This window comes from Semicossyphus pulcher, unplaced genomic scaffold (genome assembly GCF_022749685.1).
Source record: "Semicossyphus pulcher isolate SPU_LCO1_2020_fin unplaced genomic scaffold, fSemPul1.0.p SCAF_5, whole genome shotgun sequence".
Classification (NCBI taxonomy): Eukaryota; Metazoa; Chordata; class Actinopteri; order Labriformes; family Labridae; genus Semicossyphus; species Semicossyphus pulcher.
The window spans coordinates 22458731-22484060 of NW_027211726.1; the positions used below are offsets into that span (position 1 = coordinate 22458731).

General features: G+C 39.7%; 3 protein-coding genes across 3 annotated transcripts; 2 read left to right on the forward strand and 1 right to left on the reverse strand.

The window, feature by feature from the left end:
* The first annotated feature begins 268 nt into the window (after window positions 1-268).
* On the forward strand, window positions 269-9113 carry LOC138608592 (digestive cysteine proteinase 1). Its single transcript, XM_069681183.1, has 11 exons — window positions 269-427; window positions 1195-1254; window positions 1335-1427; window positions 2093-2265; window positions 2761-3022; window positions 3118-3313; window positions 3414-3607; window positions 3687-3778; window positions 6349-6510; window positions 8286-8475; window positions 8558-9113. The coding sequence occupies exons 1-11, from the start codon at window positions 385-387 to the stop codon at window positions 8743-8745; spliced, it is 1653 nt and encodes a 550-aa protein (XP_069537284.1). The 5' UTR covers window positions 269-384; the 3' UTR covers window positions 8746-9113.
* Window positions 9114-10572: 1459 nt separating this feature from the next.
* On the reverse strand, window positions 10573-17145 carry LOC138609191 (solute carrier family 22 member 13). Its single transcript, XM_069681829.1, has 10 exons — window positions 16807-17145; window positions 15452-15555; window positions 14838-14992; window positions 13742-13910; window positions 13449-13563; window positions 12205-12305; window positions 11855-12066; window positions 11651-11759; window positions 11342-11554; window positions 10573-11069 (listed from the first exon to the last, which is right to left on the reverse strand). Exons 1-10 carry the CDS (start codon window positions 17143-17145, stop codon window positions 10967-10969), a joined length of 1620 nt encoding a protein of 539 aa, XP_069537930.1. The 3' UTR covers window positions 10573-10966.
* A 2889-nt stretch (window positions 17146-20034) lies between these two features.
* Window positions 20035-23621, forward strand: rpl14 (ribosomal protein L14). Its single transcript, XM_069681368.1, has 6 exons — window positions 20035-20099; window positions 20644-20745; window positions 20831-20925; window positions 21454-21553; window positions 22804-22857; window positions 23527-23621. Exons 1-6 carry the CDS (start codon window positions 20097-20099, stop codon window positions 23584-23586), a joined length of 414 nt encoding a protein of 137 aa, XP_069537469.1. The 5' UTR covers window positions 20035-20096; the 3' UTR covers window positions 23587-23621.
* The last annotated feature ends 1709 nt before the right edge of the window (window positions 23622-25330 follow it).

The following is a 25330-nucleotide window of genomic DNA, read 5'->3' on the forward strand; positions in this document are numbered from 1 at the left end:
GAACCGATACCAGTATGGATTCGCTGTCATTTTAAAACGGTAAAAGCAACCTTGACGCATTGAAAAACAAACTCCACAAGCATTGCAGCAACATCACTGACACAACCATCTTTTGGCACTGTGCAACATCCTAAATCTGTAACCATGATTTGATTTAGTCATATGACGCAAGTCATGTGATCAACTGACAAATAAAAGGAACCTCATATCTGATTGGCGTGTTCTTTTTCCAGGCGCGCTGTGATTGGTTAGGACGGGGTCAGTTTGGACTGCAGTTAGCTATTAAATTAGTGTTTTGGAGACATAGGTTGCAGAGTCATGTGTTTTTATTAAGTTTAGTTTGACTGCTTCATTCCCTGTATTTCTGGTCTCACAGTGGAAGCAATGCGTCTGTACTTTGTAGCTGTTGTTTTGTGGGCTATCACAGGTAAGAGGCAACACTTAACTTTCCACGTCGTGTTTACTGTTAGCTAAATACATGCTACGAAAACAGCTAGTGGTGTTTAGAACAGTCGTTTTGCAATGGCTATCGTTCAGGTTACGTTAGAGAAATAATCTCAGAAATTAAATTCTTTACAGCAGCGGTAATAAGTCTTGTATATCTTTTTATTTATCAAGGAAATATGTCTGCTTCTGTCACAGATACGTGCTGATAAATGCATAGAATGCCCCACCAAACCTCAGCTGAATTCTGTCAATTTAGAGTTGACTTTCTTCTCAAGAAAGGCACGTGCATCCTAAAGTAAAATTATGATAGGAGTCGAAACTGTAGTGTTCAGTCATTTATTCGGCATACATGCCATTATTAAAGCGACACTATTTTGACTTAATGAGCAACTATTTTTATAAGCCCTTCTGCCATTACGTTGTTCCCTTTAGCGTTAACTGAGCAAAAAACAATACGAGGGAATGTGGACCTATTGCGGTCTGAATGTTATTTTTGTAAAGATACGTAAAGCTCTGAAAACTGCTTGTTTAATATACCTGACATAACTCAATTAAGTCGGCAGGAATTTGTCTGCTTTTTGCCTTTAATGAGCACATGTTAAATTTTTGAACAAATTATTGCCCTAACCTTACAATTTTTTCTGTGAAAAGGACACACTGTGAGAACAAACATCTTAGCACAGCTGTCAGTTTATTTTAGGAAAATGTTATTTACAAAGCACCCTTCACTTCTTCTTTGTTTTTTAGCTTCAGAGGGCAAAGCAGTTCCCTCCCTTCCAAATTTTGGGGACAGCTATCATGTCACAGGTAAGCATTGCAACATCAGATTACATGTTGGGGCCTCAAAATGTTGCTTACTACAGGACTGTGTTACATATCCATTGCAGGAGTGATTTCTCTGCCCTACGCTGAGATCAAGGAGCCATTCGAGGCCTGGTTAGACCTAGCAGCAAAGTCCAGCCGCATTGACTACTACCATGGTAAGAAACCACTGGCCCCATGGCTGTTTCTCTTAAACCTGACTCTGTGTTTCCCCTGCTTGGCTGGATTACTGATGTGAAACTGAGAACCTGTTGTGTCAGACCAAAGTGACCAGAGCAGAACATAAGCACTCAGTACATAAACACAGAAGTGAAAAAGAATGAATAAGCACTTTTGAGGGACTTATTCTGTGGACTCCTGATACATACCCATGTGACTGTAAGCATTTACTGTCATGTTTTGACTGATTATGTAAACTCTGTCTATTGTATCCACATGATCCTGATGTGGGTAAGAGTCCAAATTTATATTTCTTAGTAAATTTATAGGTGGTAATCGGCCTTTATTGTGCAGGCTTGGAGTTATGAAAGTTGTAAAAATGGGCTGAGATTAGAAGACCAACAGTCTGTAAGTTTAAGAGAGAAATTAACATTACATGAACAGAAGTAGTTTTTCCAACTTCGGTGTGTTCATGAGCTCAAATATGAGGTGGAAATTAAGAAATCGAAAAGATATGTTATACTTTATTATCCAGAACCACATTAGGTAACTAAATAAACCTTATAAAATGTTGAAATTGACAAAAGTGTGACTACACCAATTTAAACTCAGATTAAAGAAGTAAATAATATAGCTTAACTTTTAATGCATTGATTATCAACAGGCCAGGTTTCCACTTACCAGCTGGGTGCAGAGAAGCCGTGGGGGGTTTCCTATAAGATCTCTCCCGAGACAACAGAGGTAGAGCTGAACGTGATGAAGTGTTTCCAGGTCAACGGAACAAAGGATGAAGCGGTCACAACGCAGGCTTCACTGCCTGATGTGCAGGGCTTCCAGGTCTGTGTGCAGTATTTTGGTTTGTTTAAGAATCTTATCACCATGAACGAACTGGAATCTGCCAGTCATTGCTTACATTAGATAACTTCACTGCATGGCATCAGATCCTGTATTCTTTTACAACAATACAGGAGTATTTGTCAGAGTAGATTAAATATATGCTCTTAGGAAAAACATACTTACCCTCCCTGTTGCAAAGTACTAAGCTGCCTGTACAAATCTAGGCGCAGACTAAACTTGAGAAGACAGATTTGATGCTCATTTGTGTTTGTGGTCCTGTGAATTGTAAAAGAATTGTAGGTGTTCTCCAGAGAGTCAGTTACTCATGTGGACATTTAATTTATTTTTTACTATTGACTCATTCATTGTCTAAAACCCTTTATCAATGCAAACTCAGGGACTTGGTACTCTGAATTTCCCATTTAATCCAAACATGATTTCTGGCCCATATTTTGTGTCATTATGCTCAAAAGTAAAAATGTTTATCCCCCACAGTTCCTGAGGATGGAGTACTATGGAGGTTCCCTGTGTGAAGTTTGGCAAAACGTGACCACCGTGGGTTTCAAGAAGAATACATACACACTGTGGGTGACTCATTCAGAAAAAGGTGCTGATGGTAAGGAAGAGCCTGCTACACCCCTCCATTATGAGATGATGGGATACAACACGCTGCTCGGGTCACATTATGACAAATACCTGGTGGACTACAAAGAGTTCAGCACTCACGTGGATCCCAAAGTCTTTGCACTGCCTGAAGGTTTGTTCTCTTTTATAGCTGCATAAAGCCAGATGTTCTAGGAGAAAATGAATATAAAAACACCCGTTCTACTTTGTCAATTATTGTTCATATAGGGATGAGCTGTGGGGGATTTCCTGGTCCAGGAGTGGAGCACCACATGTTGGCCAATCCAATGAAAGATCTTATCCACACTTCAGCATCAGGCCACTCACAGCGCATCTTCAACCATTTCAAGGACAAGTTCCAGCGCCAGTACAGCGATGAAAGAGAAGATGAGAAAAGGCAGCACGCTTTTGTTCATAATCTCAGGTGAAGGAATGTCAACACTTAGGAGTTGTGACACTGCAGCAATATGATCTCTCCTTAAATGAGTTTCTGATGCCTTGTGACTGTTTTCTTGTAAATGTAGGTACGTCCACTCCAAGAACAGAGCAGGGCTGCCCTTCTCTCTGGCTCTGAACTCTCTGTCAGATCGCACCATGTCTGAGATGGCCACTATGAGGGGAAGGAAACAAGGAAAGACTCCAAACAAAGGGCTCCCTTTCCCCGCGAAGATTTACGAAGGAGTGACTGTACCTGACTCACTTGACTGGAGGCTTTACGGTGAGTGTTTGCAATCTAAAATGTTTACCAAAGATGTTATTTACTTATCCTTGTTTTTATGTCAACTCTGCTCTTACAGGTGCTGTGACCCCAGTAAAGGACCAGGCCATCTGCGGCTCCTGCTGGAGCTTTGCTACCACTGGAGCAGTAGAGGGCGCCCTCTTTCTAAAGGTGAAAAGATTAAATAAGCAGCCTGCACAAGAGTCACTGGCCACAGTGCAGTGCAGTGCAGTCTGTCGGGGCTACTTTGTTATGCTCTTTGCAGTTCATCTGTCCATGCTGTGACTGATTTGCATTGCAATTATGTTCTGCGTTGATTATAAGCATCTTCCTAAATATTGAAGAAATAATATGATGCAACTAAAATAATTCTTGATGCTGCATAGCCACTACAATTTATATTAAAAAAAAAAAAAAAAAAAAGTGGTCTGTGTGAAATGCATGGTAAATGGACTGTACATAATATAGCGCTTTTCTAGTCTTTGCGACCACTCAGAGCTGCTTTTACACTACATGTCATTCACCCATGGCTATGCCACCGGGAGCAAGTTCAGTGTCTTGCCCAAGGACACTTCAACATGTAAACTGAGGGATCGAACCTCCGACCTTCTCACTGAAAGTCAACCGACTCTACCACTGAGCCACAGCCGCCCCAGTTTGAATTTCTTTGCTTGATGCAGGTGAACAGTTTCACCCTTCTGAAACAAACAACATCTTTTCCACACATAGCTAAAAGAAAGTTTGTATTCCATCAGTTTAGTTAAATTTCTGTACAATGCTGCATCTAATGCTCCTAAACTTAGGGGAGGCATCCCTTGAGTGAAAAGAAGTCCTCCCCTTCAGAATGGGGGCAGGTCCACACGACATTGTTCATTGTGTCACTCTCACTCACATTAGACAAAACGGTGTGTGTGTGAAGGAGTAGTACTGGTGAATGACTGTCAGCTTTGGTCCCCTCCATCCCGTACAAGGCAAAGCTCAAAGGCATTCCTTTTCCTGTGCTGCCCAGCAACTTGATCCAAACATTGGATGGTTTATTATGCGCACACACAGTCGCCCAATCCCCTCACTCATGGAACACATGGAGTTTCAGATGCATTCCCTCCACTAAGACGTTAACCTGTAAGTGACAGAATTTGGCTGCCTTCTGTTGTCCCAGTCTGCCTTTTTTTTTTTTTTTTTAACCTTCTTAAGCCCTCATGGACATGCGCACTGAACCTGACATCAGTTAAGTCTGTGAGGGTTTTGTGCTTGGGCCCTAGGGTGTAGGTTTGGCCAGTCTTGATTTTTGTCTCTTGTTTGTCTTGTAGTTGTCTATTGAATAGGCTGACAATGGAAATTCCCAAGTATGAAGAAGCAATGCAGGGATAGAAAAAACTAGGTTTATTTAGTGTAGAAGGGCCTTACAGAGTTATTAAGAAGTGGACTATGACTCTGGAGTGCTATGCAATAGAAGAATGAGAGGGGTATTATAGACGGACGAAATCTTAATTTATAATTGTGTTTTAAATTGCTTGCATCACCCTGTTATACAAATCCTTTTTGCTGCAACATTTTACTAGTTATTTGTGTTTGTCTTAAAGTGCTAGTCTCGAAGATTTTAGTTTGGTGCTGGGGCAGCACCTATTGCGATAAATGGTAATTGCGGGAGCACACTTCCCAGATATCCAGACAATGTTGCAGTGTCATCTGAGCGTCAAATTTTGTTCTTTTTCTTTGGATTTTCACCTATTTTTGAAGTTGTATCTGTAGTCATCAAGCTTTTTTTGTTTTTTTGTTCAGCCATAGTAGATTACTATTTACTTGCAACACTTGCAGAGATAAAAACGCATCACTAACTGGGCGCCGCTTGTGATTTTTCCCTGCGAAAGTCGCTCTAGGCACCCAGTCTGTAATACTGCAAAAGCAGTCTTTCACTAGTGGGCCATGGGCTCAATCACCAGTGTTACCTCATTCGTCAATAGATGTTGACTTAACAGACATTTATTTAAATGAAAATCTTCGATTATTTAAGTGTTGATCCCAGCCCAACAAAGCAATTTTCTTCCTTTCCCTCTTTAATGATGGAGAAATGTTGAATTTGCTTAATTTCTGTGTCAATTTCAGTGTTAAAGATAACTAAAGTACCTTGTCAGTGATAAAACACGATTCACTTATAAAGGAAGATCATGATGAACCTTTCTGTGGATTAGTACTCCTATCTAGATAATAAAGCTAACTGTTTCAGTGTTGTGCAGTTTATTTTGGCTAGCAGTAAGTACTGCTGCGAAGCCTCCAGCAGTTCGTCTTTGTGCCTTCGCCAGCACGAGGCACAGCAGCAGGAAGTGACCTGCATGCTGAGGCACCTCCGTGACCACAGGCCGCTTCGTAAATAGAGCCACTCTCCAGGGGCCAATTTGAAAATTACTTCTTCTTGATCTCACAGCGTCTCCCAAGAAACCTGTAACTAATAGCTTGTATAAAAACTGTTCTTTATAAACATCCCTGTTCATTCTCTTACCATCTATTTTGTTTTGTTTTTTAGTGCCTTTATGTTTGTTTTTTGTCTCTTGGTCTTATTTTCCTCTCTCAAACCCTCAAATTTTCTTGTATAAGTCTTTCGTTCTTTAATTATTGTTCAGGTTTATGCACTGCCATGAAAAACCAAAGCTTCTGAAACTGTTGTGTACTTTTTGTATGTGATTTCTGAGAGATTAGCCTTGTTCTGCTTCAGTGTGTGATGTTTTGTTCTTGTTTTTCAGATGGGCTCCCTGCAGGTTCTGTCTCAGCAGATGCTAGTGGACTGTTCCTGGGGTTTTGGCAATAACGGCTGCGATGGAGGGGAGGAGTGGAGAGCGTACGAATGGATCATGAAACATGGAGGCATTGCCACAACAGAAACCTATGGAGCCTATATGGGAATGGTGAGCTGTTTTGAAGATGTGATTCTTTAACCTATTAAAGCAAAATAACTTCATAGCACTGCACTGACAACCCATTATTTGTGTGAGACTAAAGCCTGGCCTACACTAAAATATTTTTCAAATCTTAACAGATGTTGAAAATGTGACAGATCCCACACATGACAATATATAATCATAGATTTAACAGTTTTGCTCCTATGGTGTGTGGAGAGCAACGATTACGTCACAACAGCACCCCACACCACACATTAACAGATCCCATTCACCAACAACCAGAATCCCGACTCTCAAAACTGGAAATCTCTCAGTCAAATGAGATTTTATAGTTAACAAACATGGCGGACGACAGGCAGGAAAAATTGGTGATGATAGTTTTAGGACTTTTTACTGAAAATTCTGGAAGAAAAATAAACAAACGTGATGGATGAAGTGGTGGAGATGGTGTGAACATGGGATGTACGTGTTCCTTTAGGCTCCCTATCTGCTTTTGTCACCATGGCTGCAGTTGTTGTGCTTCCTTCTTCAGTCAGCTTGCTTACCAATTGGCTATCGTTTTGTTCCACGTGACAATCCACAGAGTGCGTGCTCGGCTGTCATCTGGGTTCACCCTACACAACAGGATAACGGATCGTAAATATTGAACGTTTAATATTTATGATTTGAAATCAGTGCGGCGACGGCCTTCCAAGCAGATCGGGGGAAGTAAAATCACTCTTAACAGACATCACACCACAGGAACATCTGGAGAGATAATCTTTCGAACCATCAAAAAATCGGGACTTTGCTTACTACTTTCTGAAGGGGGGAATCGAGCCCATTATCTTGTAGTGTGTACCCCGCTTTGGACACTTACCTGCCATAATAAATGATGACTCTAAACTAAGGCTGTAAGGCACAGCTTGACATTTTTACACGTAACACAAGAGTTAAATTCTATGGAACATTCTTCTGCTTCTTATATTATATCTTATATCTATGAAAAATGCTTAAGGACGTGGTAAGAAGTTTTCATACTAGTACAATGTGCTTGTGAATTTTGTCATGTATTAATGCAATACAAGTAAAGCCTAAAAGATAAATCAACATCTAGCCTGATACCCAGGTACTGGAACTGTTTTTTCACATTAAACAATGCAGAAATTGAATGTGCCAATGTGGTATCAATTGAGTCAATGCTCTCATTAGTCTTAAGCTAATGCTGATAAAAACAGTACATGATATTCTCAAGACACAGTTTGTTGCATATAGCTAAAAGCAGTGTACTGTGAAAAAAACCTGAGAGGAATATGTGTCATAAAAATTATTTTGACAATTTTTCAAGTTTTGGGCAATATAGTTATAAGGAAATGTAAAATGAAGTGGCCCCAGGATAGATCCCAGGGGTACTCCTTTGCTGACCACCATGAAGGGGAACTTTACACCTTCTGCAACAATTGCTTGAGTTCTTAAATTGTTAAATTGTTGATAAACCATGACATGACATTGATGCCTTTTTGCTAGCTTTTAAATAAATATTATTACCCAGTTGTCATCTATTTCAAAGGTCAACTAACTGAAAGAACTTCTAAACATAGTTAAAAGGAAGAAATTGTGTCTATGTAGCCCAATTGGAGTCACCTGGTGCCCTGTCTGTACAGCACTATTGTCAATGTCCACAATCTCGACTTATGCCTTGATGGCCAGGGTGACTGTATGACTGGGACATACAGAATTGTTTCCAGTACTTCGGCAATATAAGCTCAGTAATCAGTTTTTCTGCTTTCCTTCCTGAACAGAATGGATTTTGCCATTTGAACACATCCCAGCTTACTGCACAAATCCAGAGCTACACCAACGTGACATCAGGAGACGCAGATGCCCTTAAGATGGCACTTTTTAAAAACGGGCCAGTGGCTGTTAGTATTGATGCTTCACATCGATCTTTTGTTTTCTACAGTCATGGTGTCTACTATGAACCTGCTTGTGGTAAGTTTTTATTCTCACTGGTGCTCGTAGTTTTTATAGCAAAAGTCTCTCTCTAACTGTGCGTGATTGTTGTGTTTTCCAGGGAATAAAACAGATGACCTGGACCATGCTGTGCTTGCAGTGGGATACGGTACCCTGAATGGGGATCCATACTGGTTGGTAAAGAACTCATGGTCCACCTACTGGGGCAATGATGGCTACATCCTGATGTCTATGAAAGATAACAACTGTGGCGTCACTACTGATGCAACATATGTTACACTGGCATAGATTTGCACATTTTCTGCTTATTCAAATCTTTATGTTAATACCACTATGTGAGTGCCTGAGGATGACTGACACCTGATTTTGGATGTGTTGAGGTTATGGCATCAAAATGAGCTGTTTGCAGATGAAGTATTCAATGTTGTTGTTAAATGGAATAAATTTGTATGCTGCACAACTCAAACACACAACAAATTAGCTTCTTTAGACATGATTTTGATATGTTTATTCAATTTTATTGCAGACGGTACATGGCTACAGTGCCTTCATATCAGTTGTACAAAGTACATTTTGTGACACATTTCCACTTGTTCTTGTTCTGTTTATCAAAATAATGCACTGGTCTGGAATCAATGCAATAAAAAGTTTGATTATTAACCATAACCTGACTTGTCTGGCTTATCTAAAAGAAAAACTCTGTGGGCAGCAGTAAGGCATGCTTTCTAAATTCATGCAGTGGCATGACATGTTATCCCCTCCACACACACATGTAAAGCATTCAGGCCTCACTTTTCTCTTCTACAGGAATAAGATTCTTAATAACCAAATTCCCTTTGCCTGAGTTACATAGCATTTTACATGACCTGTGCTTCTGATCCATGTTTGGAGTTTAATTTTAATAAATCTCTTGTACTTTGTACATTAACAGCCCTTGAAGTCAAAATTCACAGATCCAAGTAAAAACTAGCAAATATTACATCTAGATATAAATCCACATAATAGAACAAACTTCTACAAACAAAGCTGAAATCAAATCACATGCGGATAAAAGTGGCATTCCATAGTTTCAGTACAAAACTACAAATCAACTACGTTAGTCTAATAGGCTACAGTAGGCATAATAAAGTTAGCTTTTGCATGCAATCTACATGCAATTTTTATTTCTCTTTCTTGAGAATTGCAACATAGAAAATAAGGCAGTTGCTTGTTCATAACAGTCATAAAACATCAATGATATATCATAAACAGTCCACAGACATGGCAAACTTTTAAACAAATGTAAGTGCTTTTATTAAATGAACTAAAATGTAATAAATCCTAATAATGAAACAGGAAGTCTTAAAAGCAGCTGATGAGGCTCTATCTACTGCATTGCCCAATCCCAATCTCCACCCTAAAGCCTAAGCACTGAAACCTCACGGACCTTAGTGACGTCAGGAGTGCAGTGCGCGAGTCTGTTTGAGAACTGTATAAAAATTAGGACTAGGAACTACATGGCATCACACATTGCCTGGAAACAGAAGCCGACCTCCAGCATATAATTGTGTGTCTTACATTACAGTGTTTATTTTAGCAAACTATCAAAAGTCGGAGGCATCATTTTTATTTCTTTGCGAATTTTTATCTGGAAAACATACCTTTTTAAGAGCTTATAACTTATCTAAAAACATGCTATAGGCTAAAATAACTAAATGTTGTCACTTACAGATAAACCTATTTGTGGTTCATATCACCGCCCATGCTTGCTTTGTTTACATTTGAAGGGGGGCTGGACAATCACATTAGTATACGTGACCAAGTTGGCTATGAACTCTGGGTAACTACCAAAGGAAAGTCTGCAGATATGCAGACTCACGAAAAGTCCGCAATTTAGCATTGAAAAGTCTGCATCAGAGCCCTTACGCGCTTGATGATTTGACAGTGGGACAGCGCTAGGCACTCACACACTTACCGGGAACTTGCCTCAAAGTCTGAGTGTGGAGATTGGGATCGGGCCCATAAAAGGAAGTGGCTTAAGTCTTCCTGTCCAGTCTTATTCTACAAATCAGCACAGGCATAGATATTTAATCTTGATCTGATGCCTGTAGATCAAAAAAATATTTACAAATATGCAATCTGTCTTAAGTGGAACCATTGGTTCTGTTTCACCACTTAGATAAATTATAAAAAACACTTCTCAGAATAAAGATGTAAACACCTGAGTAATACCCGAGATTGAAAAGCAGGATGTCATTCTTCTGCCTCCTGAGGGTGTTTACAGTATCTGCGTCTGGTCAAAGTGTGCTACTGATTTGCCTTGGTAGCATGTATGAACACCTGCTTTGTACATGTGTGCACAATGCACACTTGCAACTTGTTTAGTGAGTCAAATATGTTTGGTTACCTTGCATAGAGCTCTTAATCACAACCTTACAGGTCAATGCATAGAGGATATTCGATGACGCACTGTATCCAGTAACAAAGTTGAGGATGTGTGGCAAGTGTATAATGGAAAATGTACACACAGTTAAGTCTGGTTTGCTAGATGTCGACGCTCCTGTTCCTCTGTGCTGCTGGCTGATTGGCTATTATCCTCCGACATCTCAGGGTTCTTATTGTTGGGAGGCCACCTTAAGGAGACAAAGTACAACAAAACTCAAAGTACACACTGAGAGGTTTGGTCTTCACCTAAGAACAAAGAGGCCTGTTATGTCCTGTTCAGGGTAATGAAGGCTGGGAATATGCAGAGGCTTTGATAACACTTTGATAACACTACAGCTGCTGCAAAAATAAGCCTCCCCGACAGAGAATGTTCCATTTAATTCTCTTTAAACTCCAAGTGAATTGAAAAGAATATCCACAAAGCAAAGTCCCACCCCCGTGAAAGGTCACATTGTAATACCTCGTGTCCCAGTTCTCTGCATCCTCCACCGTGTCGGGAAGAGGTCTGTCGGCAGTTTCAGGAAGTGCCAGGGCCAGCACAGCACCCAGCAGCGGGGAGATACCGAAGATGACCAGAGGTGTAGCAGGGCTGTTGTTATGAAGCATGTTGATAATGGGTGCTAACACGCCACCAATCCTCGCAAACATACAGGATACTCCTATTCCTGTTTGCCTGTAGGTATACACAAGGAAAAAGTTCCCGTTTTTTAAAATCACACAGAACATTTCTTTATATAAAAAGCAACTAAAACTGAAAGAAATGTCTTACCTCAGCACAGTGGGGAAGATCTCTGCAGTGTACACATAGATGACAGCAAAGGAGGCTGTTATGCCAAACTTCCCTACCATAGCAAGAGCAGTCAGGACATTGGGGTGATCTACAGTTAAAAGGATGGAAATGGTGCTTGTGAAAAGATGGTTTGCATAAAGTTCACATTCCTGTTAGAACACAAACACTCAGTGGTCATTGTACCTGCAGGGACAGTGAGCATAAGCAGACAGGCGAGCCCTCCGACAGCCAGAAATCCGCTTTGGGAGAGTCGTCGACTGCAGGGCAGGACAAGTAGGACGAGAGAACGAGCCGGGATCTCAACCAGCCCAAACACAAACTGGGTCAGGTAGAGGTTTGTGCCTAACCTGGACACGCCCAGTGAGAGGCCGTAATACACCAGCACATTCACAAACCTTAGGTGTGACGGAGGAGAAGTGATGTAGACAGAAAAGAAAAAGAAGAAAAATAATAAATGGGAATTTGAAATGTTATTGATGTATCTAAAAAAACTAAAAGTCATTTGTGCATTAACAAATAAACAAGCAATTTACCAGATGTAAAACAAGATGAGAGCCCTCTTTCTCATCTGAGGTGTTCTTAAGAGGTCCACTGCTGAATGTCTTCGCTTCGCCCCACCTAAAATCTTCTCCACCTGGACACATGTGAACCAAATTCTTTAAACATATTTAATATCTTTCATATTTTTAACAAATCTAATAAAAAGACAAGGCCTATTGACTGTGTAGCCAATGTTTGATATAGATGTTCCTGTGTACCAAAGAGCTCCATTGTTGACTTTAAAAACACATCAGCGAGCCTCTCTGTTGCAGTGGGTGACATGTTCTTTGGGTCTTCATTACCATGAACATGGGCAATGTAATTTTTTGTGTGCCATTGTTAGCAGCTGCAGAATACAGCTGTGAATAAGAAACGTACAAAAACGTACAATACCCACGTGTTTAAATCAAGTGGGAAATCTTACGCTGCGTTCCAGACAACTGGGAACTCGAGAACTTCCCAGTAGACATTTCCGACTTCTGGACTGTGAAGTCTGGAACGCACCATTTTTCCGACCTCTGCCTGGAAAAAATGCTATGGAACGCCATTCAAAGTCGGAGTTCCTACTTGTGGACTCGAGTTCCCAGTTGTCTGGAACGCAGCATTAGAATTATATATTTGTATCAGGCATCATCGTGAACAGGAATATTTTAGAAGAATGTTTATTTTTTTCTATTGCAGAGAGATGATGAGAAAATTAATAATACTCCAATGTTTGTCTATCTTACATCTATTAGCTTAGCTTAGCATAATAACAGGGAGTGATGAAAACAGTTTTCCTGGCTTTTTACGAAAGTGATAAAATCGCAACCTGTCATTTTAACACTTTGCTACATGATGCTAAATGTTAATTTGTGTGTTTTGGAGTTGCTAGTAAGATCTTTACATACAGTCTATGAGACAGGCTAACTGTTTCCCCATTTCCAGTGTTTGTGCTAAGCTAAGCTAACCGGTTGCTGGCCTTACCCCATTTACTATTTCAAGTGGTCATACCATCTAATCTAACTCTCTGCAAGCTATACATCTGCAGTAAAGAAAATGGGTTGGGGGGTAAGGGAATTGTGACATGTTGGAAAAATGACAAAAACATTGTTGTTATTAGTCTTTTTATGGATTTTTGTCATCTTCCATATCCCTTTGACTAAAAGATAAGTCTTCAACAGGTCTTACCTGCAAGCAGCAGAGAAAAACACATTTTAACATTTTAATTAGCCAGCAAAAATGGTGATGGATTTACCTGTACAACGGGTGGTAAGACCCGGCCATTGACAAGCGCTGCCTTGCGTAGGAGCGCAATGGCTTCCTCCTTCCTGTTGTTGGCCAACAACCACCTAGCAGACTGAGGAACCACCCTAGCAGGAGAAAGAGGAGTATACAGGAGGGAGGGACAGGAGGGAGAGTGAACAGAGATAAAAGAAAGTGCCGGAAAAATGGGGAGAGGAGGATTGGAGGTTCACAAGGAGGGCATTCATGTCCTAATGTATGAATACACAGTGTATCGAATGCTCAGATGCCCATTGATTTTCCCACCAAATATAAAAGATGAGCAGGAAGCCCGGGGCTGATATAGCCAGTTGCAACTTTCTCCAGTCTCGTATCAAGTACGCTATGCCTGCCAGCAGCATGTAGCCCAGACCAAATGCGTAGTCGGTGATGATACCAGCTAGCATGCGCCTCTTGGTGCAAGTCCATTCAGTGCCTTTGAAAAAACAGCACAGGGTTTGGAAGGAGAGGAGAGGAGAGGAGAGGAGAGGAGAGGAGCATGGGGAGAGAGTTAAACTATGTTTGGGGATTTGGAAATTTAAGGAGCGGACAGAGTAGGGAGGGTTTGTGTTCTGGGATTGAACAAAAAACACATGAGACATTAAATTATTACAAATAGAGCACATGTCTGCAGGCCTGAAAAAAGCTAATATGGTAGCATCAAAAAACGAAATTTTGACCTGATTATGGCACTAAGTTATCGCTAAAGTTAGTACAGTTCATCCTTAGCAGAACATAAATGTCTGTACAAAAAATACATGGCAATGGAAAGTTGTGATGACAGTTTACTAAAACCACAAAAGTGAACCTTGTAAGTGGTGTAAGAGGAAAAGTCAGGGGATCTCTGAAGTCGGTAGGATTCCACGCTAGGACCATGAATATCTGTAAGAACTTTCATGGCAATTCATCAAATAGTTGATGAGCTATTTCAGTCTGGAGCAAAGTGGTGGTCTGTCTGATTAACAGACTGTCATTGCCATCCCCAGAGTGGGATTAAAAAAAGAAATCATAGGATTGGAAAATGTTTTGTGTTTTTAAGAGGTAGGAGAATTTTTAAATAATTTACGAAAACAGAATAATTCAGTTTCATCTCTGTGTTTTTCCTGTTGCACCCATAGTTTCTAAGCTCATATTCTAAAGCTTCCTGGAAACATACAGCTTCCATGTAAAGGTTCTGTGTACAAACTGAATACACAAGAGCTGAAAGGACATGAAAGAGAACTTAAAATCTGATGATTTATTCCACAAGAACTTTCTTAAAATACTCTGTACAGACGAAGCTTTGTGGAGGATTTCTTTCTTTTAGAATATGATACAAAATTCTGATGATGATAATCTGAAGTGTCTCTGTTGCGTTCCGTACCTAGTACAAAGGCATTGATGATGACTCCAGATATCGTGGTGCCAACTGTAAAGCGAAGAATCACATAGACAGGGAAGTTGGGTGCAAAGGCCACAGCGACACCAAACACAGTCTGAAGAGCGATGCACAGCAGCAGGATGAAACGTCGGCCGTACCTTGCACACAAAACAATGCATGGACATGAGTTTGCTGACTGTATGAAAACTCCCACAGTTGCAAACACATCTCTAATTTATTTGGTATTGAAGAGTTTTAGAGTCCCACACACATTTTGATTTTATTATTATATCACAACGTTTATACCTTGAGAGGAACACAAAATATTTCATGATATTTAAATTATACAGTTTTTTAAAGATATTTTAGGCACCCACACATCCACATTGGGTTAAATCAGATTTAAAATACACAGAATTAGTGAGGCCCTATCAAGCAAATGTAGCCCTTCAACTCAATAAGCAACAATGTTTCAAATGTCATGGCTACCATAAACTAAAGACTCCCTCTGTGTCTGCCTCTGCAGCCATGCTTTAATGCCAAGGACTGGCTGTGTCTTGTGTATGTACAAGGTCAGAGGTTACAGAACTCCCGGCTAAGAGAAAGCAGCAACCTACCTGTCAGCCATGGCTCCAAAAACTACAGATCCCACCAACAGTCCAGACATGTAGATGGAAGAACCAAGACTGTTCAGTCCTGCTTTGTCACACACCAGGTCCCACTGGTGTAAGAAAAAGACAAACAAAAGAGAGGTGATATGTTAATAAAACCTTTTATTTATCTTTTATTCTCCCTCTGTACATATTAGTGTGAACTTATTACAGCAGGAATTATCTGTGTGTCTATGTTAGTCAAATTAAGTCTATATTGAAGTTAAAATACTTCCATTGCCCCTGGGACCCCTTTTTCAAGCTGTAGGTTCACTGTGTTGCTATTTTATTGCATGCTCTATATGAATAAATGTAACTATGATACTATTAGAAGAGACCAGCATTTGTTTTTTATTTATTTATAAAGGGCTTCTTAAAAATTTGCCTCTTTATTTGTCATCCCTTCTTGGATGGAGAGTTGCAAAACATAACACTCGTTCACAGGACTGGTTAGTGCTGCATGTCCCCAGAGTTCACAGTGAACGAGGAAAGACTGCTTTTAGATTTTTCGCACCGAATGCTTGGAATAAATTACAGTGCACCTTAAAGCTCGATACTCTGGTTCCAATGGGTCAATTCAGAAATCTTCTCAAAAGTCTGATTGATTTCAGTTGTGTTTGTTTTTAGTTTCTTTAACTTGTTTTAATTTACCTTTATTCGTTTTTTATGGCTTTCATTGTATTATATTTATTATGATTTATTGTGATAAATGTATTAATTTATTGATTGATACTGTACATTTAAATTGTGTTATTTATGTTTTATTGTACTAATATGTGCTCAGGTCTCTCTTGAAAATGAGATCTTGATCTCAATGGGACTTAAATGATTAAATAAAGGTTATTACAATACTACAGTACACTATTTATAGGCATGATAAGGGCAATAGGTTGGGTCCTGCTTTATTCCCTGAGGTGCTCAGTGTAAAAATTAAAATTAAGGGAATTGAAGGGAATACACCTATTTGCTATCTTGACACAAAAGCCAGTTAGCCTAGCTTAGCATAAAAATTGAAAACAGGGTAGACAACTGGCCTAAACTAGAGTTTTTTCAGGTGATATTGTTGATAGGCCTATTATGTTAACCAGCCAACCTTTGCCCCGTGGCTATCTTACATCACATCAGCATCACATTTGGGACTCTCTACTTCCTAAAAATGTTTGATGTTCTCTAGTAACCTTTTTTTTGCTTTTTGGGATTCATTTTTACAGTGTAATAACTGTTCACCTGCTCGCAGGCAGGAGCGTAACTTGAGATTGATTGCATGCAATGATAAAACAGATCACATTTAATGTGCACACCAGCATCCTACTACTGACTACCTCTGTGACTGTAGTGCTCTGGAAAGTCTCGTTGCTGTACACCCATCCGTGGCCACATGGGACGCGCCCGGTCCGGTTTCCTTGCAGGAGGACCTCAGAAGAGAAGCAGGAGGAATCCGAGAGGGTGAAGCTCTGGTTGAGTGTACCGGGAGAGTAGGAGAGTTCCCGGGCTACTGAGCTGGAGCTCTCCCGGCAGTGATGTGGCGGTGTGGCTCCTGTAAAGATGCTCACCATCATGTGGAAGGCGAGGAGGATCTGGGGTAAACAAATCCATATGTACAAAATTTTCTGATACTTTCCGAAGCCTCCGACGGCAGAGAGGATCTGGTCGAAATTCATTTTGGGAGAAAAATAGACCAATTTGGAGGGACTGTAGCCTATTCCACCAAATTTGAAGGAGCGGGGAGGTTGACTGTAAACACCCACCAGACAATAAATCGGAGAGGTGGTGGGGGGCTGTGGTGAGATGTTCAGGAGGTAAACAACGTAAATCAAACATGTGCTGTTGTGGTCAGTCTCGCAGCTTTCTACCTACATGGCCATCAGCCGTCCTGAAATGACTTGAAGAAACATGAACTGATAGCATCTTCCCGCCGACACTTCCCTTTCCTGCATGCAGCATCAACTCTCTGCAAATGAGGGTCCACACAGATTAAAGCTCCAAAATCAGATAGATGCCCAGAGGTTGTATCGGATTGCCTGAATGGTGAAGAAACTGCATCAGCTTGAAATATTAAAAAACTACATGCAGGATTCTGCTCGTTGAATTTGTTGTTGTCAAAAAGTAGTGCATCCAAGAAATTACCAGCGCTGTTTTGAAGCTCTTGCTGTTTTCCACTCGGAGAAACCTAAAGACACGAAAAGCAGCTGGGAACGCGCGTGGTTTGATGTAGCCTGTTACTTACAGGGCAGGGACATACCCTCAACATAAAATCCAATAAAAGACGCTCCAATGCAATTGTCACAATACATGCCTGACATTCAGTTATCATGTAGACGACTTATTTTATTAAAGCAGTTTATTTTCTTCATAAACATCATGTTATCATTAATTGCACGTGCAATCACTCTTCCCGTTGACTAACAGTACATTATCCTATTGTTCATTTGTGGTGCGTAAACACAAAACAGCTCACTGTGTCTTATGTCATCTGAGGCCCTCTGCTGCCCTCTGCTGTTAGGAGATTTAATTACACATTTCCAAACTGTAAGGCTCTGTTGCACAGCAGGAAGAAAAGTTTCTTACAAAATGAAACAAAAAAAGCGGGTTCAGAGTTTATGCTTTATGATTTTCCACAAACAATGAGATATTACCAAGTGGGACATGCTCCTGGACCGACCTCCCACATTGCATGTATGAGACTTGAGACTGTCATAGGGGACACTGGGTACGGTTGCAACACTGTGAATTTTTCTCAGTAATTCTACTCTTACTATTTAGACTAAACCAACCTTAATTTTTATTTATATTAAACTTACATCCATCTGCAATTTAACTATAATTATATATGACACATTATAATCAATATTTATTGGAATGGAAAGTATAAAAAAACATTAAGTGTAAGGAAAAAACTATACTTTTGCTTTTTTCCTCAATCCAAAAAGTATTATAATTCTATTGTTTTACAATAGAATTATGGTAATAATAATCATCTATTATCTAACACTCATCAAATACAAAGTTTTGTTTGTTTATGCATATAATACATGCCTACATAAAGTCAATGTGCAGATGTCGATGCTGTACATTCCAACTCAAATTTTTATTTAACATGAATTTATTCAATAAATACAAAACTATTTCCAACAAATCTGAGATTAAGTGCAGACCAGCTACTTCACATAATGTAAATGCATTTGCTTTGGTGGCATGTGTGATTCTGAGGTACCAGCTTGATCAATCAAGACAAAATCTGTCAGCTGTGACGTTAATTAACTGTATTCAGCAACACCTCAACACCTGAAGTATAGTGATACACAAAGTTAACAATCCCAGTCCAGTTGTTCTGTATATTAACCCTCCTTGGACTCTTGTCCAATTTAATAACTTTTTTAATTATCATATTATTATTTGGAGGAGAAGAGAGGGGGCGTGACTGTACACTTGTGATCTTTTTGTAGATAATAAGTGCTTGCATGACTTGCATTGTGGTTTCCCTGAAAGCCAAGGCTGGAATGCAAAAGAGGCAAAGAAGACCACTACACAAGGGCCCCAGATCCCAAAGAGTCTCGAAAAGCCTCAGATCATAGTGTTTTCTGCTGCTGTGTTTTTTGTCAGTTTTATTTATTGAACATTAGTTTTGAAATTTGAACACAAAAGTGCACAATCAACTAAGGCAGAGCCTGCAGAATAGCTCCCCTACAGGAGTCTTGCATGCACGCATTATATAAATTATATATATATATATATATAATTTTTTTTTTTCTGTAGAAAGATACCTCGGACTGTGCTGGAGAACATGCAGGGATTTGACATCGAGAGGGTGGAAACCTACAAATACCAGGGTGTTCACCTCTGCAATAAACTTTATGATTCAAATAACATAGATGTTCTGTACAAGTGCAGGAGTGTGCAGGACACTGTTAAGGACATTTTATGACACTGTGGTGGTGTCTTCACTCTTTTAATGCAGTGATCTGCTGGGGAGGAGGGAGCACATGAAGGGACAGGAAAAGACTGTTCAAAACACCTCTCACCCCTTGCATTGCACTGTTGGGGCCTTAAGCAGCTCCTTCAGCAGCAGACCGAACACCCACCCTGCAAGAAGGAGTACTACTGCAGTGAAGGCAATACAAGCATTTTAATTACACAGACAACAGTGACTTGGACTTTTCTTTTGATTTCATATCTATGTGTATCCCCATCCAACAACCACATCAAATGTATCCAGCTCATATTTCTAAATGTTTTTATATCCAAGTCACATGTGCTTATAAATCACTTGATGACAACTGATAATTGTGTTTAATCTGATGATGCAAGTTATTATTAGATTATGTTATTTCCGATATTTCACTGGGTTCATGAAGGCAACACGAAAATGTGGCGCACACGTTTTTGATCTGGCAGCACAGTACTTAATATAAATTAATTTAGCATCACATTAAGATAACTTTGTCGAACCACTCCCCAAATATAAAATCATTCTAACACCCCGCGGCTTTATTAAGATGCTCATGTCACAATATTAAAAAAAAGAAACACTGCGCATGCTCACCGTTTAAGCGGAAGCCGTATGTGCGTCAGGCGGAAGCTCTAACGTCCTTTCTGCTCCGGGACTGCCATCATGGTGAGTTCGCCATGAGAGTTGTAGCCTTTCAAAGTCGAATATCTTTTCAAATATTTAATTATTCTGGCACAACAAGAGTCATGTGTTTTGTTAACACATTCATAAGCATCTTTTTAACGTGTTTGATGGGTGAATGTTGATTTATTTTTAAGTTTTAATGCCATGTAAGGAACATGTCGGCTACTCTCCGTACAACAACGTGGTCCATGTGGCTGAGAAGGCCGTAAACTGCTCCATTAGGCAGACGTACTTCGTTTGTAATGTACCCGGAACACAGATTTATATCATGCGTTAAAGATGTTGTTTCATTTCAATACATGTTGTTACTACGGTTCAATACAGTCCCATCTGTGAGCCGTTAGCTCAAACAGTAGCTAGTTTAGATTAGCTAGCTGAAGCGGACGTATCAGCTGTGGCAGACAGTGGAATGCTACAATCCAGGCATGCCATTAGCCATGTAGTTTTATCAGATGCCAAATTTCTTATATTTATTTTAACTTCCATTTCCGTTAATTCTGATGTGCAACTCTGGCATCTTTCTCAGGTGTTCAAACGCTTCGTTGAGATCGGCCGTGTTGCCTACGTCTCCTTCGGACCCCATGCTGGCAAGCTGGTGGCCATCGTAGATGTCATTGACCAAAACAGGGTGAGTGCTCTAAATGACCAAAGACTGATCAGTGTTACTTTTGACTTGTTGACGTTGATTGTTAAATGTGCCCTGTGGTTTCCAGGCTCTTGTTGATGGTCCCTGCACAGGCGTGAAGAGGCAATCCATGCCCTTCAAGTGCATGCAGCTCACAGACTATGTCATCAAAGTACCTCACAGGTGGGTGGAAGCACTGAACACCAAAATCCTGCACAAGATTTCACAGATGCCTCTTGCCCAATGAAGATACTCAGGAATTCCTTGATATGGCTAATGTGAATATATGGTTTTCCCTAACATTTAGCCCTTCACCAGATTGAACAAATGCATGATACTAATAATATTTCTTTTCCTTTTTTTTTACACTATGATTTATGCTTTGTGACTCAAACATTTTTTTTTACCAGACTATATACAGAAGATGTTAATCTATTAAAATATCTGTCCTCCAATTATATCTTACATTTTATCATTTTATTTGGTCAACCCAACTCAAAAGTATTACCAACTGCAGGCTTTCTTTCGGGGTTGTCTTTCATTGTAGTAGGATAGATTTGTCTGGAATGTACTTGAATGCAATACATCTTGTGTTAAGAAATGTTAGGTTGTCTTTGCTTTAGAGTGCCTGCATGAATATGGAGTACAGTGTATATGGTGAAACATTAATGATGCCTATACCATCAGTACTGACTGTGCATTGGTTCACAGTGCTCGCCAGAAGTTTGTGAGGAGAGCCTGGGAGAAGGCTGGTGTCAGTGACAAGTGGTCACAAAGCAGCTGGGCCAAGAAGATCGAGGCAAGACAGAAGGTAAAAGCTACGTTTCTTTCTGGTCACTATGAACATAAGTTATTAAAAGGTATGATAGGGGCATATATAAAAGACATCAACAGTAGCAGTGTCATTGTTGTTTATTGATAGGTTTGTCAGCTTCCATGGCAGCAAGTAATGGAGAAGATGCTTACCACTGATCCTTGAAATTTGGGGTTAAAGTGGTTTCAAAATTGAGTAACTTGTTGGATATTTTAATTTTTAAATTTTTGTTTTGACCCCAGTCAAACTGTATTGATTTGTAAACTGAGCATACAGATTTTCTTGAATTAGTGTTTGGGAGAAATGGGTAATGACAATAAATGTAAGTTCCTGCAAACAGCTGTTAATTGTACATATCATCATGGTATCTAATATTATTGTCAAATTAGCTACTCATGGTGACAAAGTTTGTTTACATGAAGACTTTGGTTCCCATCTCACCTGAGTGAGTTATCTAAGCAGCCTATGCTTCAGTATAGATAGGCGCTCTAACCAACACATAATATGACGCATGTTAATTGTGCAGAAAGAAAAAATGGCATTCTGACCAATTTGGTCAATAATGAACAGCTGGCTGCCCTACAGGGAACCGGACAACTTTAAACAACTAATTTAAATCCGTTACCTGGGGTTAGATTTGCATCGAGCTGTTATATCCCACCACAGTGTCTGATGGCATTGGTGGTTTCATTCTCACTTTGGATGTTGTTATTCCTCACACATTCTTAGCTGATTGTGACCTGGTTGACTCCCCACAGTTTCTTATAGTGTCATATGCTCCTTTATTTCCCACAGAGCTGGTGTTTTTGTGTGGCTAGACAATCACTGTCAACTAGCTGGCTCTGCCTGCCAGAACCTGATTGCATAACGTGTTTAGTGTGATTAATTTAGGTACTAGATGATGTAAACTCACTTAACATATCACACATGGTTTTTGAAAAGTTGCCACTTTGTTGTTCTCAAAGGTTATGGTTGCATTTCAGATGTTTCTTTTGATGTTTGTGCAGGCAGTCTGTCTTCCCTTAAGAGCTGTAGTAAGCTTTGGATTGGTTAATACATACTTTAACGTTTGACATATTGTAATGCACCAACAACGCTCTCCAGTATGGACAAACAGAGCTTAGAACTGTTCACATCACCATCAATGTACATGTCCATCCTTCCATTAACTTACTTCGAGCCGAGAGCATTTTTGTGAGAAAAGTCTGCTCTGAATATCCCTGACTCTGTGTTCTTTGTCTTTGCAGAGGGCCAAAATGTCTGACTTTGACCGCTACAAGGTGATGAAGGCCAAGAGGATGGTAAGTAAATCACACCATTACGCAGGTTTCATATCTGCCAGAGCAGTTGGCCCGGTTACAAACATAAACTCGATCATGGCTGTTCAGTTCAAACAAATGCAGGGATCTTGGAATTAATAATAAAACATTTATCATTCCAATTTTATTATAGATAATAGCTTTTTTTTCTTGTCCCTCCTGGGATTATTAGTTTTGATGTACAATAAACACACTTTCTTCCATTTTAATAAAAACACCTTTTATTGTTAAATATGAATTTAATTATAAGAATTCCGATGCTAAATTGGGTAAACATGGTTGAACTCTTCAGGCCAGCCATTAAGTCTAGATAAGAATATCCTCCAGTGTGTTTTTGGTGTCGCAGACCTTGTTAATCTGATGTTGGATACAGCTGTGTTGAATAGGATTGGAGACTTTGCACGGCCGACTCAATGGCTGCAACTAATTCAATTAATGATGGGTCAGTTTGATTTAATAGTGCCAACGAGCAAGCATTGACAGCTCTCAGTGTGGTTGTCAATTCTCACTCTTTGTGAGGCAAATGAGAAGTGATTATTAATTTTCCAGACTGCAGCTTGATTTATCACCAATGATTCCTCAATTTAAAAGGTCCATTATGCTCGATTGAGTATCTTTCAATTAATGCATGTGTTCTTTTTGTTTCTGCAGAGGAACAAGATCATCAAGCACGAGGTGAAGAAGCTGCAGAAGGAGGCAGCAAAGAAGTGAAAAGTTTCACAAAATAAATCTCCTGTCCAATTGTTCATCTGTGTCTTCTCTTTTTTGCCCCCTCTGCAAAACATGTAATGGCTTGGGTAGATATTTTCCCACTTCATGTGTTATGAATAAATATTATGGACTGGAAAATGCAAACTTCAAAAGTGTTAGTTCATTTAAACAATAGTTACAAATCAGTAGTTAATCTGAGTTTTATTCTGGTGTTATAGTTTCAGCCTGATTTGTGGTACTTCTCTGTTCAAATGTATTTTAATAAGTAACTCACATACAGACAGAAGAGAGACCGGATGTGTCATAAAAGTATAAAAAAGGAAATTTTTTAAACAAACAAGGCGCAACATTAAATTGTTACTACTCAGTTTCCCTGTGTTTTTACTCGTATGATATTCTATGGTGTTGATTGTCTTCTAATTCAAGCTGTTAGGTAATACATACAATTAGCTGAACCTGGTGCTTGGAGTTCCCACTGAAATAGGATTGATGTACAATCCACTTAATTAGTCTTCACTACAAACCTGACAGTATTGTAACTAAGGGTACGTAGTTTGATTTGAAAAAGGTTTAGAATTTATAAAGGGAGAGAAAATATGATTCTCTAGTGGCTTGTGCAAAGAACAATTTTTCAAACATCCGCTAGATGGCGGTATTGAATAGTAATTGACGTAAACCATTTTTTTATTTTTTTGTCAATCAAAACTACATTTTCAGATGTATGGAGGTCGATTTGAGGCCCCTGAATGCAAAGCAAAGTCCTCTATAGATGAAGGGCTCGGGTAATCGGTTCACTGTTTTGTTGATGGAGTGAAATTAATGACCACACTTATCTTGTTTCTCTAAACCAAATATTGCTGCTTTCTAACGCTCTTAACTTGCAACACATTATTAAAAATCATTTATATAAAGCGCAGGAAGCCGGCAGCCCACTCCTGTCTGATGTGAACCAGCATGATAAGGCATTCAGCCAAACAGGTTTCGCTTCCTATATCAGGGAGGGCTTGTAAATATTACATAACAAAACACTTGAACGTTGCCCGGCCGGTTGAGTGAAGAGAACAGGAACACACAGTTGGTGCCAACACACCTCCCCACAGACCGCCACACCAGGCATCCGACTCCTCCTGGCAGACACAGAAATGTGGCGGAGGATGGGTGGGTGGTGAAGGAAGTCCGAGGGCCAACTCACTCAGTGGTCTGAATGACAACTTGCTTGATTTTCTATAGAAGAAGGCCCAGGCTGTAAAAGCTGATAATGACCCATTGTTCTTTTGTTGCCAGAGTCATATAATCCATACCAGTTTTACCTTTCACTCCCAGAATTCATTTGTGTTGAAATCCTTAAAATAAAGTCCAAAGACGAACACAGGTCGTCTAAAGATGAACAAGATAAAGAACATTTTGTTATATTGTCATGGGGCCTGATAAACACGCTTCTCTATTAGCGTAGTTCTGACGTCAGAGATGAATGGTACCGATGCGCAGTGATAATAGAGTTGTCATTCAAGAGTAACAGCACCGGAAAGCAGGTACATTTTCTTTCAAAATAAAAGCACAATACATAAAGGTAGCCCATTGTATAGCCTATGGGTCACCATTAAAAGTGGAGCAGATCTTGATGTTTTCACGCATGTTGTCAAAAATAAACATTGCCTATATTTCCCCTTCACTTATATTGAAACCATATTGCTAGCTTTTTATTAAAAATGTTGGTGTTATTTCTTTCTCTTAGCTTTGCTAA

Bases quoted from the DNA above. Each gene is read 5' to 3' on its own strand.
- LOC138608592 (XM_069681183.1), top strand. From the start codon at position 385: ATGCGTCTGTACTTTGTAGCTGTTGTTTTGTGGGCTATCACAG. The intron at 2,266-2,760 runs GTCTGTGTGCAG...TATCCCCCACAG, and splicing joins CTGATGTGCAGGGCTTCCAG to TTCCTGAGGATGGAGTACTA. The intron at 3,314-3,413 runs GTGAAGGAATGT...TTGTAAATGTAG, and splicing joins GCTTTTGTTCATAATCTCAG to GTACGTCCACTCCAAGAACA.
- LOC138609191 (XM_069681829.1), bottom strand. From the start codon at position 17,145: ATGAATTTCGACCAGATCCTCTCTGCCGTCGGAGGCTTCGGAAAGTAT. The intron at 13,564-13,741 runs GTGGGAAAATCA...TTCTCCTGCTAG, and splicing joins CTGCTCATCTTTTATATTTG to GGTGGTTCCTCAGTCTGCTA. The intron at 12,306-13,448 runs GTAAATCCATCA...ACATGTGTCCAG, and splicing joins TCTTACCACCCGTTGTACAG to GTGGAGAAGATTTTAGGTGG.
- rpl14 (XM_069681368.1), top strand. The intron at 20,746-20,830 runs GTGAGTGCTCTA...TGTGGTTTCCAG, and splicing joins ATGTCATTGACCAAAACAGG to GCTCTTGTTGATGGTCCCTG. The intron at 22,858-23,526 runs GTAAGTAAATCA...TTGTTTCTGCAG, and splicing joins TGATGAAGGCCAAGAGGATG to AGGAACAAGATCATCAAGCA.